Source organism: Carassius auratus, unplaced genomic scaffold (genome assembly GCF_003368295.1).
Source record: "Carassius auratus strain Wakin unplaced genomic scaffold, ASM336829v1 scaf_tig00215912, whole genome shotgun sequence".
Taxonomy (NCBI): domain Eukaryota; kingdom Metazoa; phylum Chordata; class Actinopteri; order Cypriniformes; family Cyprinidae; genus Carassius; species Carassius auratus.
The window spans coordinates 620,258-640,500 of NW_020528306.1; the positions used below are offsets into that span (position 1 = coordinate 620,258).

General features: G+C 39.9%; 2 protein-coding genes across 5 annotated transcripts in view; one reads left to right on the forward strand and one right to left on the reverse strand.

The window, feature by feature from the left end:
- The window catches only part of ralgps1 (Ral GEF with PH domain and SH3 binding motif 1), a 78,688-nt gene that overhangs the window by 27,081 nt on the left and 31,364 nt on the right, over positions 1–20,243 (forward strand). The gene's annotated exons all lie outside the window — the stretch shown is intronic.
- Positions 1,494–19,330, reverse strand: angptl2b (angiopoietin-like 2b). 3 transcript variants are annotated; one of them, XM_026261675.1, is made up of 5 exons: positions 18,663–19,330; positions 7,789–8,662; positions 3,494–3,687; positions 2,609–2,879; positions 1,494–2,490 (listed from the first exon to the last, which is right to left on the reverse strand). In XM_026261675.1, the coding sequence occupies exons 2-5, from the start codon at positions 8,654–8,656 to the stop codon at positions 2,291–2,293; spliced, it is 1,533 nt and encodes a 510-aa protein (XP_026117460.1). In that variant the 5' UTR covers positions 8,657–8,662; positions 18,663–19,330; the 3' UTR covers positions 1,494–2,290. The 3 variants fall into 3 exon arrangements, with proteins under 3 accessions (XP_026117460.1, XP_026117458.1, XP_026117459.1); XM_026261673.1 differs by having other exon boundaries at positions 18,674–19,329; XM_026261674.1 differs by having other exon boundaries at positions 18,669–19,329.

Here is a 20,243-nt window from a genome sequence, read left to right on the forward strand (position 1 = left end):
ACTGGATGTAGCAGAAGCCCAGCGAGCGATTAGTTACACACACATCAATCTCCTCTAAAGGCACTGACAGCACAGAAATGGATGCCTCCCTCAGGATTGTCGCTCTCATGGGGAACAGGATCTAGATCCTTCACTCAATTACCCTCTTCTGTCTTAGTCATCAGCTGTGAGGTCCGTATTACTAATGCAGCTGTCAGCCGAGAGCCCGACCCGATCAGAAAGAGATCTGGAGGCTTTCCCTTTAGAAGGATTTTAGAATGTTTGACTGTCTTGTTTTTTTACAAGATGCACTTTATAAGACGTGAATGTTTGATTTTGAACAGCATAACAGAGCGTTCAGTATGTCATTGCCACATGTTTGAGTCCCAAGCTCATGGTCACAGTTTTCCAGGTGCTCTTGTGTCATTGTGGTATGTGAATAACTGAAAGGCCAGTCAGGAATAACTTCAGATGGCAGTAAGTCAAATTGTCTCTTGGGCTTGTAGCTTGTGGGCTCATTCCTTTCTAGAGGTCTGAAATGTAGAAACAGACAGTCACAGTCATTTCTAAGAAGGTAAACATGTGGATAGAGCTGACGCTTGCCGTCTCGCTTCTCTCAGCTGCACACATCTTTCTCATTAACCAAATTTCCTTTACATAATCCACACGGTGTATCTGCTTCCACTTGGGCAGTGTGTCAGTGAACTGTACCACACTCAACAGAGGGCTCTCTCAGACGTCACACAGCAGAAACCACTGTACCTGGTTTAGTTGTAGGGGAACTTATTCCCCTTTCTGAGCAGCAGGCTGTTGAAACCGCAGGGATGGAAAGACTCCCTGACGTGGCTGAGGTTGTGCAAGCTGCCACTTCAGATCTGTCGGTTTCCACTTCACTTCTCCAGTGGCCCATTCCATTTCCCAGTGGGAAAAAGAAAAAAGGAAATGAAAGGGTTTGGGGGTTTTGTCAAACAGTTGTAATTCTTTCTGATGTATTTAGTACAACTTGTATTTTATTGGTTTTACTGCAGAAAATGATTGATACATTTAGTTTGCACAAAAAGAACCCCTGAAAAGGTGTATCCTGTTTTACACTTGGACTAGAAGATAATGGGGAAAATTGCACAGCATCACATGTTTTATTTATTTTATTTTTAATCATGATATTGTTTTGAAAATATAAAGCCAATAACTTACCAGCTTTACTAGCAATAGAAATGTGCGGTTAAAAAAAAAAAAAAAAAACCTTAATGAAGCTTGTGAGCTACTTAAGAAGCGATAAGCTTAAACTAGCCTATTTATTTAAATCAAAATGTTCACATTTTTAATTTCTGGTTTTAAATCCTCAAATACAATTGCTTTTTAGATTTTAGATTTAGCGAATTTGTTGTCTGTAGCATTTTCGAATGGATTGTTGGTGCTTTTCCCTTTTACTTTGGCTTGTCAGGTCAGTATAAACAGCAGAACCATGAGAGCTGTAGTAGATTGATGTTCAATCCATTCACAGACAAAGCCTGTAGCTGTACATCCTTTATTGCTACAGTTTGACAGCACTTGGGGAAATCAGTTACACTTACAGTATATTACAAATTACACATTATTTTCAACAATATTACGCTTATATGTACATGAACATATTGGATCTCATTTGTCACCAACAGTTAATTTACACAGTAAATACAGTTTAGATGGAACATTTGATGACTGTTTCAAGATGTGTTCTTATGTTTAATTATGCTTTTTTTTTTTTTAACTACAACATTCTATGAATTTTAAACATGAGATTCCTGAAATAAATGATAAGTCAATTATCTCATCAGGAAATATATTTTCTCTTAGCTTTGAATAAAATAGGAAAGCATTCACTATTTATCACTGGATTGGATGTCCTGTGTCTTATTTAATACTGATACTATTTAATACAATAAATCTTAACAACTGACAACAGATTCACAATTGCACTGTATATTTAAAGATGAACAGGTTTCATTTGATATGTCTGAACTAGAGTGAAAAAGCACATCATGTTCATTATATTTTATTAGATGACTTCCTAGTGACAGTTATTGTAAGGCAAATGGGCCAATTCAACATAATTCATTTTCTGTGCTGTAAGTAGCACTTGATAGAGCTTTCATTTGTAGTCCCTGATAATTTAGTGTTCACCCTTAGCTACATCAGCCAAGACACTGCTTTTCCTTTAGCCACATGTTAACTATGTTATGTAGGAAGCCAAACCACAATGAATCACACTTTATAGGGTGAACGGAGACCGTGGGAACAGTTATCAGTTCATTCACTGTTTATGTGCTGCTCAGTGGAAGGTGTTGGGGTTGGGTCGTATCATCATCACAACCTTCTTGAGAGAGTAGGCGCCTCCTCTGAATTCAGCCCAGTACACGCCGTCCTGATAGCGGCTGCGGTAGTGACCTCCCCTGTACCACACGCCATTCAGATTTGAGTGGGCACAGGCATTATACCACCAGCCTCCTTTTTGGTAGTGGGCACAGTTGCCTGAGGAAAAAAACAAACACACTTGTAAACACGTAGTTACATAGGTAAAGAACACATAGGTAAAATATATATGGGTCAGTAAATAAATAATAAAATCTAAAGCAAATTTTACTGATACCTGTGTATACGTCATGATCCCTGTCCAGAGTGGTGAACTGCTTCCCGTTGTGCCAAGTTAGGGAGTCACCAGCATTACCGTGGTAGCGGCCCACCCTGAGCCTATAGAAGTCGCTCTCGGGTTCAAGGCGGAAACTTGCATACTCTGCAAATGTCTTGCGTCCAGACCAGTCCTCTAAGGTGACCAGCAGCTTGTAGTTCCCCTGGTTGGTTATCCAGTATATGTTTTCCAGGCCCAGCCAATACTCTCCATCGATGTTTCCAAAGCCTTGCTGTAATACAACAGAGGAGCACCTGCCATTGAGTATTTGACGGACCAAGTAAAATATTTATTTTAGTGTACATTACTTACTCTATATTATTTTTGTCATGTCCTTGAGGCTGAAAAAAAATAATTTGCTGTGGTTTTTTGTCTTGTTCCTTGTAATTTTTGCTTCTTGTAATTGTTATAAATTATTATATTACATATTGTACAGTATATGTCATAAATAAAACATACATATTGGTAATATTAATGTTACATTAAATGGTTTTTATTTGCATTTAGGCATTTCAGCACAGTGTGGTAGTTTCTGCTTGGCAAGTGTTCCTCATTAAACTTCTGTAAGCGCATGGTTGTGTATGTTAACTGCCATACTGTTCTGCTTAAGTCAAGAGTTATAGACCATGTGACATTAAGTGACCAAAGGGAAAACGTAAGCAAGTTGTTACCACAGAAACATAAATTCACTTGTTTGTTAAATTTATCACCATTGCTAAAGGAAGGCATATATCACCTCTGTCTACTTTAGAGATATGATATTTAATGAGACATCTCATCTCATTTCCCCTATTTTTACATTGATAATCATAATAATTATGTCTAGAATTTCTATTCCTGGCTCACCTTATATGTCTCCCAGTTTCTAAAGAAGTTGACGGAGCCGTCCATTCTCCTCTGGATGACCGTCCAGCCGCCAGGATCCTGTCTTTGATCACACCACACCTGCATCAGCTTGTTGGTGTTCTCTGGCTTCACTAGGTGCATGCCACTGTTAGTGTGACCGTCCTCCAGAGCCTCCAGACAATCCTTCCAGGGACCTTGACAAAAACAAAAAACAAAAACTAGATTAACACACAAGATTTTCATAGAAAGTCTCCTGCCTGTTGCTGAAAAATTGTTTATGAGAATATGAGACGGTGATGGACAGAACTACTTGTTGACTTGAGGAGATATTCAGGTGCAAAGCTGAGGCAATTGTATAATCAAAGGAAGTCATACTCAGGATCCCGCTGCACGCCATTCTCAGTTGCATCTACTCCCGCTAGGTCTCTTGTTCGTCTGTGGCACAGCTGGAAAAGCTCTTAATGTAAAAAGGGGATTGACCTTGGCTGCCATTCTGGCCTGGGAAGTTGCCGCTGATCTTTCTGCCAAACATAACGCTGGCACGGACGCCAAAGAAAGGCCCATTTGATAAATAATGCAGTAGCAAGTATATTAGCAAGCACTTCCAAAGTTCCCTGGGCATAGAGCAGTGTTTTTATAGGGATGTGTCAAAAATGGCTCCAATTTTCATAGTTTTCCAATGAGAACCAAAAGAACATCCATAATTTAGCTGTCTGTCTTCAAAATCATTCCCTGATTCAAAAAGTTTTTTTTTTTGTTTTTTTTGTCCCTCTGATCTTTTTTTAAATAGTAAGCACAGGACACAAGTTGATACACATCCTGTTTGGAGAAAAAAAAAAAAAAAAACATTAAACCAGACTAAGCTGGTCTCCCAACCTGGGCACTAAACCAGTTTGGAGAAAGACCAGCTAAGAAGAAACCTCCATGTTAGTCTTGGCTGGTTTGGTGTTGGTCCACCGAATGGAGCAGCACAAATATTTTATTCACTGGCAGAGTCTAGCTGATGAAGCTGATAATGCTAATTAAAAAGCATGACAGGCTTCATATAATGATCTTTTCAGTAGGGAAAGTAGACTTAAACTCTTGAAGCAGATGATTTGTATGCATTTTGTGTAAAACTGCTTTGAAACAATGTGTATTGTGAAAATCACTATACAACTGAATGATCTCATGTTACATTATTGTTTGTGTATTGACCATACCTTCTCTACTGTCAGATCTGGCAGACGACCTTTCAGTTATCTTACATCTCAGCCCCAAAGGATTGCAGAGGCCTTGTGGCTTACTTACAGCAGCCTGGAACATTTTAGTGTTTACTCTCAACTTGTAGCTTATAAAAAGTAGGCCTCATGCCTGACATCTGGCCCTCACTTACAGTCACTCCAACCTCTTCTTGTACCGAAATGTTACTCCAGTCAGTTTCACTGGTATTTCATGTGCAGCAGTACTTACAATTCACACTCTTTTAACTTAATAATTTAGATATTTCTGGCTGCATTTATGATAACAGACCCCAGACCGCCTGTGCACACTCCAGTGAATCGGGTTCTGTCTGTGTCTCTGAAATCTCTCCGGCTGGCGGATTTTAACTGCATGCCAGAATAGGAGCCATCACATTACCTGACAAATTTAACATAACAACCCATTGGTTCATTACTGTGAACAAAACTGAATCCATTCCAGCATTCACAATCCCAGGAGGAGCATTTGTTAAACAGCTTCTTTTCTACCGGGTCAATAGATTATTACCTATTTATTTATTTATTTATTTATTTTTTAATTAAAACATTCAGACATCTGTTATTTAATTGAATAATATATTTAACAACTATAAGAATTATTACGTGTAGTAGTGTTAGTATCAATAACAATAAAGAAATTGATAACATTTAAAATTAAGTAAAACAATCTGATAAATTAGTATATAATAAATGTTCAATAATGGGTTTTTTTTTGGTACAGTATAACATTAATATTTGCAATTCAAAATTTGTATTCATACAGTATATAAAATATCTTACCATTTGATATTTATTATTTATTATTTCGCAAATTTAGTTTTTATTTTGCCCAAAGTTATTCTAGATTAGAGGTTTTATCAGTGTTTTGGGTTAAATTTCGAGCACATTTTGTCCTAATCCTAATAAAAGCATATCATTCCACATTCTTTGCCTCATTATCTTGGAGTCACCAGTTTCTTGCCCTCCCTTGGAGAAGTCTGCTTGTCAGCAAATTAGAAACTCATTTTAAGCCCCCTTCTGTTTACTTGATTGTAGAACATTTTACACCATGGAAACTTGCCAACTAATGCAAAATTAGTGCCAAAACAAGTATATAAAGAAAAAAATGGAAATCAAGACAGGAACAGAACTATAGCTGAAAGCAGGTTCAAAGGCACATTATTTGAATAATTTGTTTCAATGTTAGCGAGAACAATGAGATTAATGAGTAGATGAGTCACTTCTAAGTTCCTGTGGCATTTGCTGTTTTAAAGGGACAATATTTTGGTCCTTGTTCAGGGGGCTTTATGGAGAGAAGTTTAGAGAAAGGCAGCTGCTACGTCTGTCAGACAAATGGACAAAGTTTAGATTAGTTGTGTGTGAGAGAGAGATGGAATGAGAACAAAAACAGTGTAATGGCGGAGGAGAAAGACAGTGGAAAGTAAATCGGCTTTTCACTACAAAGAACCTAGCTAACATTCGCAGAGATGAACGAGGTGTTGAACAGCAGATGAACATGAATCCATCAAGTCAAGGGAGCTTTAGAGGAGATATGGTAGGAAGAAGGGAGGAAGAGGAAACTGAGAGGCCTTACAGATTTTCAGTGGTGTGGGTCATGTTAAAACAACTTTGCAAATCCATCAGCAGACCATTTCTCTCTAGCAGGAAGACCCAGGCCTGATAGAGCGCAGTGTTTGCGTGGGATGTCTGGGTCACGCACGTCTGGTAACACTGGAATAAATGACTTCACTTCAATAGAGTTCTGTTTCCTTCCCTCCCCTGCTCCTTCTCCAGTCATACTCGGAATTAGTGCTCTGCTTTTAACCCATCTAAGTGCACACAGTACACAGAACACAGTAGTGAACTTAGACCCAGAGCAGTGGACAAAGAGTGCTGTACATTCACTCCCCCCACCTACAATTCCTGTTGGTATTGAGACTCGAACTTGCAACCTTCGGGTTACAAGGGCAACGACTCCCATCTTAAGTTTCAGTCAAATTACTGTATTTTCATCAAAATTTTGCGGTCAAAAACAGTGCATTCCCCAACTCGGCAACTGTAGACTTGTCTGATTTTTCTGTCATTTTTCCTTCGCTTATTTATTTTTTTGTCTTCTGTCCAGAATCTTTCCCTCTGTTTCCTTCCAGAGCTCTTTTTCATACTGTAGTCCCATTGTGAAAGCTTGACTCTCATTGATGAGAGTTTGTGTAACCTTCTGCTATTAATGCAGGCAGACCTAGCCAGGAAATTGCTCATGTCAGCAGATGGAGAGAAAATTTAGCCACTGAAAGATGCCTTTTTAATTTTCGCTGTCTTGGTTTAAATAATAAATTGACAGTTTTACTCCCATGTTGGTTTTGGGCAGGATGATATAAGCAAAAAAAATATATCATGATATTCTTATAATATTGCAATGCATTATAATAAGCACATAAAAAAGTATTAAAATCTGCTAAAAAAACATGAAAGTTCCTTTTGACTGAGATAAAGAACAGTCATGTTTATTGCAATAAAGCATTAAGTGTTCATTAAAATACATTCAGTATTTTATTTATTTATTTTTATTTTTTGTAAATACAATTTTTCGGGATTATTTAACCCCCGAGATTAGACTTTTCACATTTTATTTTTGCAAATTAAAAGCTTTTAAAATAAAATGTAACATTCAGACTAAAACTGATCAGTTGTATTAAATAGATCATAACTTTTTGTTGTCTCGTGCTACAATCCCACCCATGGGTATGACTCAACACAAAATACTGTTTATGATATTCATCATCTGACCAGTTTAACAAACTAGATGTTGACTTTTCAAAGCTGAGACAACAACAGAAGCTTTATTGTCGGGTCTCTGTGTGGGAGCCACTATGCAGAGAGAATTTGAGATGAATATTTTTTTTTTTTTGAAAGGTAGTGTATGTGTTGGATAGTTGAGGCTTGGTGGTTTTGTTTTCTGGAGGAAGGTTTTGTAAAACATATAATCTGTTTCCTCAAAATGCAAGTATTTTATTCTTTTTTTTCTGTTTTCCCTTCAAATAGCACATGCAACTCTGGAGGAATGAAGCTGAGACTCACCGGAAGGTTTGTTTGTTGTGGATGGACTGTGAGTTCCTCCTGGCATGGTGGGAAGCGGGGCAGGTGGCACTTTGAGGTTCTGATCACTCTGGATCTCATTGGTGATTTGGTTGTTGCGGCTAAAGGTTGGCGGCTGGTAGGGTTTATTGAGGGGTGTTGAGGGTCTGGGTTGAGGTTGAGGTTGCGGTTGGGGCTGAGGCTGGACCGGAACCCTGGGGACCGGAACCGGTGGTCCTCTCTGACACTGTGCTTCAAGAAGGGAAATTAGTGCTGACTGGTTATTGGCAAGTGAGGCGAGGTGCTGATACTTATGCTCCAGATCTTTATAGCGGTTTGTAAGCTGCAGCATCTCAGAGGTCTGGTTGAGGATCTTGTTCTCCAGTTGCGAGAGCTCCAGCGCATTGTCCCTCTTGCGGATGATTTCATGCAGCAGCTGCATGTATAACTGAGTCACTCGGGAATTCATATTACGGGACTCCTTGCGCAAAAGCTTCACCTCATTGACGATACCGCCGTCGACTTCTACAAGCTGCTGCAGGGTCTCGATTTGTCTCTTCTGTTTGTGTAGTTCAGAACTGAGGAGTTCCAGCTCCTGCTTATTGACACGGTTCTCCAGCACAGCCTCGGGCTCCTTGGAGTTCACACAGATGGCTCCCGTAACCTTCTGCTGGGGTACGATGAAGGTGTAGGAGCACTTGTCTTGCGGAGGAGGCTCGGGGGCCCTTCGTGTGCGAGAGGTCGACAGGAATTCAACCTCTGGACCTTCATCACTGCTGTCAAACTGTTGAGTGCTGCCCTCGGTTTCAGGAAGCCGTCCACTCGCCAGGAGCAACACCAGCCATAATAGGGCAGGGACATCCATGACCATACACACCTGTGAATTACATGAGTGGAGAATTACTGATGTTCTTTTTTACTTGATGTAAACTTCAGTTTATTCTATTTAACTTTTTTAATTGTTCAATCCTGTCAGCTAAACAATCCTAAAAGAATTTATAAATTTCTTAAACATAATTTTATTTATTTTAATTAACAAGAACAATAATGAATTAATTAATATAGTTTTATTATACATACAACACCGCTGCCATAATCAGACAAGCTTTGACCACCCACACCTTATACAAAAACCATATGTCCCATAGAGCAGTGGAGCTGCCTGAATTGCAGGGTCACACGAGTGTTTAATTCTGCTGAATGGGGTGTTTGGTCATCATGGGTGTCCTGGCAGGACTCTGCTTTGGTAAATTTTCATAAGAAAGAGGTCTCGCTGATGCCACTTGGTTATCTGAACCTACCTTCTTTGACTTTTCACTGTGCTAAGTCTCACATTTTTAAACACAAGAACGCATTTGGTATCCGTGTCACTTTAGAAATGTTAAATGTGGAGGTTCTGATTGTATGAGGGATAACATATGTTGCTATGATAGTTGCAAAGACAGAGCAAATCTGAAGCCTGCTTCCAATGGATGTCTATCATTTGATTTCAGTCTCCAGGAAGGTATGACGTGATTTATTTATTCACAATGAAAAGACTAGTTACATAAGGACGCAACAGATGGCCTTTTATATTCATGACTTGAAGACAGTCTGTGTTGTTTATCCCAAGTATCAAAGAGAGTGAGTATATTAATGAAAAAGCTGCATGGGGATGTCTGGAAGAGGGGACGCAGTGAGAAGTGGAAGGATGCCTGTGAATGCTTTGGATAACACTTCTTCCTAGAAAGTATAACTAGAGTGCTTCGTCTTTAATTTTTACTTAAATTGAAAGTTGCTGGTCGATTGAGTTGTGGAGTGGTGCTGTGCGATATCTTTCTGACCCACTGCGAGCAGGTTTCCTGATCTCCACATACATGTACATTTGCAGGTCCAAACTGAATATTAGCATGTGACATCTCTTTACACAGTGGTTCTGTAAAAAATACATAGAAAATATGTTTGTCATAAATGGAACAACGTTTTTCAATTAATAAGTCGAGTGAATTATTTAGTGACTTACTGGTAATGAATGCACTTGTTTTGTTCATGAATTAATCTGTTGTTTTGAATGAATACAGTAATTTTGTTCCCCATTGACACAGTGTTTTTGAATGAATCAATTAAGTGAATGATTCAAAGACTCGCTCATAAGTTGTGTCCAAATTCAGGGTCTGCATCCTCCTTAGGATCCTTCCTACCTGGTTGAAGGAGGAGGGGTCCTCCGACGACCGCAAAAACCGGAAGTCGGTGTTTGTGAATTGTGAATCTGTCGCCCAGCAAGTGTAACAGTGCTAAGCAAGACGCGGGTGAAGAGCTCATCATTCTCTCCCCAGAGCTTTATAAACACTTCTGTCTGCTCTTTCGTCCTTAGAAGCGTTAAAAACAGCTTCAATCACTAACAAATAAGCTGTTTGTAAGGGGATATTCACACAGGCAGTAAGGAAGAATTACTGTAACCCACCCTGTTAAAATCCACTTTGTGGTCATTTATCGTCCTCCAGGTCGACTGGGAAACTTCTTGGAGGAGTTGGATGTGCTGCTATCAAACTTTCCTGAAGATGGTACTCCTCTGATACTGCTTGGTGACTTCAACATCCACCTAGATAAACCCCAGGCTGCTGACTTCAAAACTCTTCTCACCTCATTTGATCTCAAGCTAGTGTCCACTACAGCGACTCACAAATCGGGCAACCAACTGGACCTCATCTACACACGCTGTTGCTCTGTGGACACCTCTTCAGTTGCTCCACTGCACACCTCTGATCACTTCCTCATTACTGCTAACCTAGCACTTACTCCTGAAGTGGCACACGCTCCAACGCAGGTCACCTTTCGACGGAACCTACGCTCACTCTCTCCATCTCGCCTATCTGCTGTGGTTTCATCCTCTCTTCCACCATTCTCTCAGTTTTCTGCTCTGGACACAAACAGTGCTACGGACACTCTTTGCTCCACTTTAACATCTTGCTTAGACAACTTTTGCCCACTGTTGTCTAGACCAGCACGCACTGCCCCATCTGCCCCCTGGCTGTCCGAGGTTCTCCATGAACATCGCTCTAAACTCAGGGCTGCAGAGAGGAAATGGCAGAAATCAAAAAACTCTACGGACCTCAGTGTGTATCAATCTCTCCTCTCTTCCTTCTCTGCAAATGTCTTCACAGCTAAAACATCCTACTACCACAACAAAATTAACAGCTGGGACACTCTTCAAGACTTTCTCTTCTCTTCTTAATCCGCCGCCTCCACCTCCTCCATCGACTCTTACAGCGGACGACTTTGCAGCTTTCTTCACAAATAAGACCAGATCCATCAGTGACCAATTCTCCACACCGCAGACTGAGGAAAACTTCACAATGACCGATGCACACTCTTTATCCTCCTTCTCCCCACTCTCAGAGATGGACGTCTCCAAAATTCTCCTGTCCAATCATCTTACTACTTGTCCACTTGATCCTATCTCCACTCACCTCCTTCAACCGATCTCTTCTTCAGTCATACCTTCACTTACTCACATTATCAATTCCTCTCTTCACTCTGGAACATTTCCCTCAGCATTCAAGCATGCTCGGGTAAGCCCACTGCTCAAGAAACCATCTCTAAATCCAGCGCTTCTTGAAAACTACAGACCGGTATCCCTTCTTCCATTCATTGCAAAGACACTTGAGCGGGCTGTGTTCAACCAGCTTTCTATGTTCCTTGGACAGAACAACCTCCTGGACAGCAACCAATCTGGCTTCAAAAGTGGCCACTCAACTGAGACTGCTCTTCTCTCGGTTACTGAAGCCCTGCGACTAGCAAGAGCAGCTTCAAAATCCTCGGTACTCATCTTACTGGACCTGTCTGCTGCTTTTGACACTGTCAATCACCAGATTCTCCTGTCCACCCTCAGAAAGATGGGAATCTCTGGAACTGCTCTCCTGTGGGTTAAGTCCTACCTCTCTGACAGATCCTTCAGTGTGTCTTGGAGGGGTGATGTTTCAAAGTCACACCACCTTGCTACTGGGGTTCCTCAAGGCTCAGTACTTGGACCACTTCTCTTCTCCATCTACATGACATCTTTAGGATCTGTCATTCAGAAGCATGGCTTTTCTTATCACTGCTATGCTGATGACACCCAACTCTACTTCTCGTTCCAGCCAGATGACCCGACGGTAGCAGCTCGCATTTCAGCCTGTCTGAGTGACATTTCTAGCTGGATGAATGACCATCACCTTCAGCTTAACCTTAAAAAGACTGAACTACTGGTGATTCCAGCTAACCCACTGATTCATCACAACTTCTCTATACAGCTGGGCTCGTCAACCATAACTCCTTCGAGGACAGCCAGAAACCTAGGAGTTGTGATGGATCATCAATTAAGCTTCACTGACCACATTGCTACAGCGACCCAGTCCTGCAGGTTTACCTTATACAACATTAGGAAGATTAGACCCTTCCTGTCAGAGCAAGCAACCCAACTTCTTGTCCAAGCTCTTGTTCTCTCCAGACTGGACTATTGTAATGCTCTCCTGGCGGGCCTTCCTGCATGTACTGTCAAACCTCTGCAAATGATCCAGAATGCAGCAGCGAGGGTTGTCTTCAATGAGCCAAAAAAAGCTCATGTTACTCCTCTCCTCATCAGGTTACACTGGCTACCAGTAGCCGCTCGCATCAAATTCAAGGTACTGATGCTTGCCTACAAGACGACCACTGGCACGGCACCAACTTACCTAAACTCACTGGTTAAATCCTATGTGCCCTCCAGAAGTTTGCGCTCTGCAAGTGAACAACGTCTTGTGGTGCCATCCCAAAGAAATTCAAAATCCCAGCTGGTGGAATGACCTCCCAATCTCAATTCGTACAGCTGAGTCTTTACTCATTTCAAGAAACATCTAAAGACTCATCTTTTTCGCCTGCACTTAACCTACTAACACCAGTACTTTTCCTTTTCTTGTCTTTTTCATTTAATAAAAAATAAAAAATAAAAAAAATAATATATATATACCTGGCTATGCGTTCTATACTAGACTAACTGAGACTTGTCATGGCACTTGTATACTGTTGTTGTTCTCTTGTTGACCTGACTGCTTCTATTGTTCTCATTTGTAAGTCGCTTTGGATAAAAGCGTCTGCTAAATGATTAAATGTAATGTAAATGGAAATGGAAGAAGCTAGTTTACGAAAGGAAACGTTTATTTATTTATTTTTTTTTACATATACACGTACAAATGTAAAAAAAAAAAAATGCTTAACGCTAAAACAAAATGCCTATCTAGAAAACCACTGAAAATATATATTTTTGAAAAGCCAGTTTTTAAAAAACTTCGAAAATAATACTCCTCCCCCACTCCGCTACCGCTCGCTTCGTCCTGCCGAAAAGAATTATGGGATAGGTAGGACGCGAAAGGATCCACCACACCCATCCTTCCAATTCGGGGAAAAGGAGGACGTATTTGTGGGCCGCATTTGAAGGATCCTACGAATTTGGACAGCCTTCGTCGCGGCGCTGTGACGTAACATCCTTCAAATGAGTACTCCGAAGGATGTAGACCCTGAATTTGGACACAGCCATAAAGACCATCACTTGTTTCACACATGAATGAATCAGTGGGTATGAACAAATCGCTTGAGTGAATTATTTAATGGGCCACTAATAAAGACAGTTATTTCATCTGGTTATTTCATTATTCATCGAATGAATAATTCAGTTAATTGTTCATAAAGACTGTCACTTGTTTTGTGCATGAGTGCATCAGTGTGTTTGAATGAATCGGTTGAATGATTCAATGATTCTTTCATTTAGAAGACCTGCAGAAAGAGTCACTAAAAAGGCACCGCTTATGCTCCATCTGACAATCTGTCTGTTGTATAATTGAGCAGTTTCACAAACTCTAATTATTAATGACCAAGATCAGAAAAACAAATGAGCATTTGGTCGTTTAGATTTATTTTTTCTCCAAAAACATGTCCAAAATGTTGTGTCAGCCTGTTATCATCATGGCACTGAGAACATACAAAGCTGACAGCAGAGATTTTTGGGAGTTATCTGGAGAAAATGGGATTGTATTGCTCATTAGTTTAGTTTTATAACATATTCTGGGAGGACAGCCAGAAGGGACTTGGTTCAGTGTTAACATCAGGGGGATTTTTAGAAATATTAGCACTAATGGATGGATTCTTTTTTACTGGTTGAGACATTTGACCACTAGTATTAACATCTCTGCTTGTCGAGCTGTCTCTGTTGAGCAGATGGAGGATTGATGCAAACAAAATTCAGTTGGTTTATTTTATTGTGGTTGTTTATGCACAGTAACCACAATAACAGACCTTTGCCGATGAAGTCAGCAAATGCTCTGGAAACCTGCAATCTGTTCTGTCCACATCATGACTTCATCGCTGGGTCAGTGCAGAAATATTCTTCTAAAAGAATGGAATTGCAATTCTTGTTGTCTCTCTCTATTCATCCCTCTTTTTCATCCAGCTTTTATAGGACCCTTCATGTTCTTACTGTTTAAACTGCATACATACATAAGAGATGGTTTACAGTTTTTGGCGTAGTATCTGTCTTATTTGTGCTTCCAACCTATTTTCGTATCTCCAGCCACTGATATTAAGTTATATAATCTTCATTGAGAAAAAAAAGATGTGGGACAAAAACATCCCATGAAAACTTGTCATTCTCATGTCCCCATTCTGCTGTCTAGACATGTTTGTTTAACCTGTAAGCTTTCCACTGTATTGCCCGCGGTAAACTGCGTGTTTTCGGCATTTGAAGCAAATTTTACAGGAATGCTAAGGGGTTAAGACAATTTTGTCCCACTCCTCACAAACTGCTGTTGTCTCTCTAATCTTACTGACAAGCTGATGACTGACAAGAAGGATATGTAGACGCCCATTGGAAAATCCTGTTTTGAAACGCACTAGCTGGTTTCTAGGTAGTCTAAAGTCGTCATTAGCTTGTTCATAAACAATCTGGTCTGTTGCTGGTCCAAGATGATTTAAAGCTAATGACCAGCTAGAAACCAGTTTCCATGTTTTAAAACACAGCTACCATCTTAAGCTGGATTTTCCAGGAGAAGCAACGGCTCAGGTCAAATTTGATTTGACTTCTGTAGATTTCAGTGATGTAGAATACTCTGTTCTGATTGGTCAATCACCGTTTTCACTTTCCTAATTCATCTCCTAATACTCACTGTCATCCATGGCTACGCTGTATATTATCTTGAAAAAGAAAACAGATTTGTCAATCGCTGCATTCAGTGTCAGATATTTCGTAATACATTTCTCGTATTGCTATACGGACTAGCTCTCTCTTGTTTCTTGCATCAAAGAGCGCAGTTGTGTCTCAGTTACGGATTATAGAACATTTACAAATATATATTAAAATGGAAAACAGTTATTTAAATGTTTATAATAGTTCATGATATTTCGTTCTCTACTGTATTTTTTAACAGATAAATGCAACATTTTTATTTGTTTATTTTTTTTACATTTACCGACCTCAAACTTTTGAACTCTAGTGCATCACTAGTGTAAGAGAAATTAGTTTTTCTTTCTTTTTCCTGAAAGGAAAAAATAATGATGGTTTCCACTAGTGTGTATTTTATGAGAGTCAAAGGAACTCCCTCATTCCGCTGTACCAGACCAGTAATGATAGGTTGACTTGCGACTTGTTGGATATACTGACAGCGTGTTGGACAGCCGGGACATTACAGCAGGCAGCATCTCGTGTGAGCTAATGCTGTGGTATGTGGTTTTACTGTGGTGTGTGAGCTTGTGCCTCTGTGTGTGTCTGCACTCTTGTGTTTGTGTGTGTCTAGGAAGGGGATACCTGTGGTTTCTCTGAGTGGAACATAAGATGTGTTTGAGAGCATGTGATACAGAAATTCAATGGAGACCCTGAGTCTAAGAGCTAGAGCTCACCAACCAGCATAAAGAGACAATGGAAATGCTTTCGTCTGTGGGGAAATGTCTGTGTGAGTGGCAGCACAAGAGAAAGCACATCTGCCTAATCCGGAGAGAGCTGTCATTACTCCTTTGGTGGGAACAAAATCCTCCAGAGCCTGTCCTTCTGACACTCACCTCGAGAAGCCCTGACAGGCCAAAGTGAAGTTTATCTTGTCCAGTGTTCTATTACAGATGTGGCATGACTTACAAGCTACAGCACGACTGAACTGCTTTTGAACTATTCCACATATTCCTCAAAAAGACTAAAATTGATAGAAACAATGTCTGCCTAGTTGTGGAATGGTATTTAATTCCTGAATTGAAATTTAATTGAAAATGAGGCAGCAAGCAGGATGCAGAATTGTATTTCATAATTTGATTACATTTCATCTTATTCAGAATAACCTATTAAACGTTAACATATTCTCAATGGAATGTGTCCAGGTTATTAAATGATGTTAATAATCATTGTTTGAAACCGGTTTATTTCCACGCATGCGCTAGTTAATTACTTATGTTATTCAATTTATTATATTATGTCATTTTAATAACTAAATGTTTATTTTATTCTATGAAAAAAAAGTTATTTTGACAGTATTAAACTAAGATTAAATGCTGACTTGGTGCTCAAGAGACATTTCTGATTATTATCAGTGTTGACCAGTTGTGATTTTTTTTGCGGAAACCATGATATATTAGTACAGGATTCCAAAAAACACTTTTTTTAAAAAAAATTTTAAAAAATAGTACATTTCAATAGTATTTTGAATAGACCCGTCTAACTTATTTTAGATGAATACATTAATACTCTGATCTTAACCCATATAGCATCACCTGTCATTACTCCTTCTTTCAGTCTTTGCCTTTCGCTCCATCATTCCCTTGTTCTCTCGCCTGTCCTTCTCATTTCAACCTTAGCGTGCCATTCCTTGAATTCCGCCCCTCCTCATTAGGGTGAGCCAAGCTGCCACACACACACACACACACACACACACACACACACACACACACAAAGGCTGGTGAAGGCTGACGAAGTCCTCACCTCACACTCGTGCTTGTGTGCCCCTACAAATGAACTCTGACTTCAGTAATATGTAGGTTAGCGGAGCGCCCAGAGTAATGAGAGTAAACACAGGTCTTTTACATGTTAACAAAATAGACCTGTTTGTGCATGATTAGTGTGATTATGTTCCGCAGTGTCATGTTCTATTTAAAGGAATAGTTCGCCCAAAAATGATGCTATTGCGCACTTTTCCTCAATTCATTTTTTTCTTCCAAATAACACAAAAGGAGATGTTGATGCTGAAATTTAGCAGAATGGTGAAGTTGCCCTTTCCCATAACAGTAATTATTGACTGAAACTTTCAAGCTACCGTAAAATGGCAAAAAAAAGTTTTTTATTCCAAGTTTTCTGAAGGCTTTGTGTTAGGAGCAGACATAATCTTGCAAATCTTTTTAGGTTAATAAATCACTGATTTCCTCCAATTAATAAATTCATTTTACTGTATTGTTACATTTAGTTTTAATAAAGAAATTATGCATAATAAAAATAATTTGTATGTCTTTCAAACTTTTCTAAAGCTGTGCATATTTAAATACAAATACATTTTAGGTACGGTCAATACATCCACATTAAACCATTCTGCATACAGTATATCAAACATAGGTATGAATACCTGCAAATACTAATTACATCATAGTGCTAGACAAATAGCTTCCAACCTTTACAAACCATGCAGCTAGAGGGACCCCCAGTATGAGAAAGCTAGATTTGTTTAGATAAGACTTTATGAAAGCTTTCATTAAAACATTTTCATTAATATAGTATACTTAAAAAATAAGTAGTTTGTAATCAGAGAATATAAGTCAATCCTACATGTTTTATCCTCTCTGCAAACCACTGGAGTACCTTCAGGGACCTTTTGTTGAAAACCCTGGGTCTAGACCATTGTATAAACAATCCTGAGTGCTTTGTATACAGTTGCAATTATGGGCTTTGTGTATTTTGTTGCCATGGCATGTCTGTCAATAAAGAGGGTACTAGAGACTAGTCTGATTTTGAAAACATCTTCATCCATAAGCTCTCTCTTATTCAAACAGAACTGTGGTTGAACAAAGGCTGATTCGGAAGTCTGTCTCCACTCCGAGTACTACAAATGGAAAGAAAAAAGATTCCTTGGGAATGAAACAAAGAGTCACATCCACAGTCAACTCTCCAGCATCCCTTCCCATCGAATCATTTCACTCTGGGATTGGGATGTGTAGCTTGCTTTACATCCCTCCATCCCAGTCTTGCATCCATTTCCTTTTTCCAAAACCAATAATACAAGATCATAAAACTGAAAGATACATTGTGTAACCCCACCCCCCACCAATGCATTTCCTTTCATGCTGTTTTAAACCACTTTTTTATGTCCCTTTCCATAAATCACACCTCAGTGTGTTCGTTATCCTGTCTAGACTCTAACAGCACATGGGAATGATTCTTTTGGTCTGACTGCTCGCAGATGTCATTATTGACGCGGCTGCTTTGTTGTCTTCGGTTGCGTCCGGGACCCTCGCTGATAACAACCATTGTGTGTTTATTACCAATTAACTACCCATTGCCACTAAAACATGCCATCCCAAAATCTTTCACTTCCATTGTCAACCTGAACAGCCTCACAGGACTTTTTTTTTTTTTTTGCCCAGCAAAGTTTAACCCCAAACTTAAACCATCAGAACGAGATGTCGCCCGAGGTGACAGATGTTACCCATACAAGCCATGACAGCAGCGTAGTGGGAGGCTGAAGCTTAGAAGCGATTACCCAAGCACACAGAACAACCCCCGATCTCAGCGTGTTACAAAAAGGCAACTCGGCCGAGCGCAAACAGGTGTTTAACAGTTCATTCCAAGATTAGCACATGCATTATGGTGAGCCGGATGCAATTACACAGGTTTAGAGAGCGAGCAGAGCCTCAGGGCTCACCTTTACCTTACCAGATGATTCCAGTCTATTGCACAGCACCCTCTCGAAATCTGTCAATGTCCAGGAGAAACTGTGTGAAGTGCCTCTGAGTAAATAGTCATCACAACTTGCAGAAATTGCTCTGTGGGTTCTCTCTCTCTTTCTTCTCCCACTCACTCACTCACTCACACTCTCTCTTTTTCTCTGTCTGTCGTACCCCACACTGTCTCTCCTTGTCAGTATGTCCTCTGTGTCAGTGGAAAGGTCTTCAGTCCTCAATTAAACACCTCTGTCTGTGTGGTGATGCAAATCCTCACTTAAGATCTCTGACAAGTACCGCTTCAAGCCTTCTTCTCAAGGAGATTTAAAATTCTAGTTAAATGAAATCAAGGTGTGACTTTCAAGATAGTTTCATGTCCTTGGGAGTTCTTTAAAATGTCCGAAGTTGTACAAATTCCCAAGAATTTCAATAAAAAGTTAAAGAGAAGTGGGCTTTGAAGACCTCAGATGATCAGTAGATAACTGTGTCAATTGCTGTAGATGTATGTTCCTCTGGGTTTTGAAGGCAATGAATGTCCACCAGCATGTTCTTCTCAGCCCTCTGAAGAGTTTGTGTGTTCCCTGTCACTCTTACTGGACTAAGTCCATCACTTCTGTTGCACTTACTTTTTCTAGTCCTCTCTCTCTCCCTCCCTTCTTTATAACAGGCAGTAGATTTGGAGTTGGTCCACCCTCTCTACACGTCTCTCCTCCCCTTGGCACAAAGGGATCTGAAAGCAGGAGCTTCTAATCCCCCACCCATGTTCACAACCCCTGCTATTTACTTCTCCCTTTCAGTGTCTATTTCCGACCGGTCAGCTACCAGCTGTAACTGTTGTCTTGAGTTCAGTGGAAATAAATATACAAGCACATCCAATGTGATATATAAGGGCCTGTTTATACTTGGTCACTTTATGAGATTTTCGTGATCTGATATCTATCTGATTTGTTCCATTTACACCTGGCCACATAAATGTGTGAAGTGATATTCAGCTAACTGAAGTGATGCATTTAAACTTGTACAGTTTCGCCTGGAATGCATCCCAGACCACCTTCTGAAGTGGTTTGAGTGTTCGGATTTAAATCTGTCTCAGACGCGTTTAAGAAGGTATTTACACAAGTTCTTTCACAGTCGGATAGCTGTCTGATCAGAGAAAATGCATAAAGTGATCAGGTGTAAACAGCCCCTAAGATAATGAATGTCACGAGCAACTGCTAACTGCTGGTGGGAAAACTGCACCACGTGTTGGTGATTTTTTTGCGTTTGTTTTGTCTTATTCACAATGTCCGTCAGCACTGTGGTTTGTATAGAGATCTCTAATCTGTGTCATAGAGTTAACTGTGTTAGATTCTTTGTCGTGTAACTGTGGGTTCCTTCTATTTCCATTTTTAATCCAAAACACATGCAGTAATTCTAGTAAAATATTATTTCTATGTGTCTAATAAATGCATTTCAAAAGCTAAATTGTTTGCAAGTGAAAGAGAGATTATCAGGAGATTTCTGTCGAAGTTGTTAACAGGAACACATGCGCCTAGCAAAACTGCTAGTTTATTAGGTGCTAG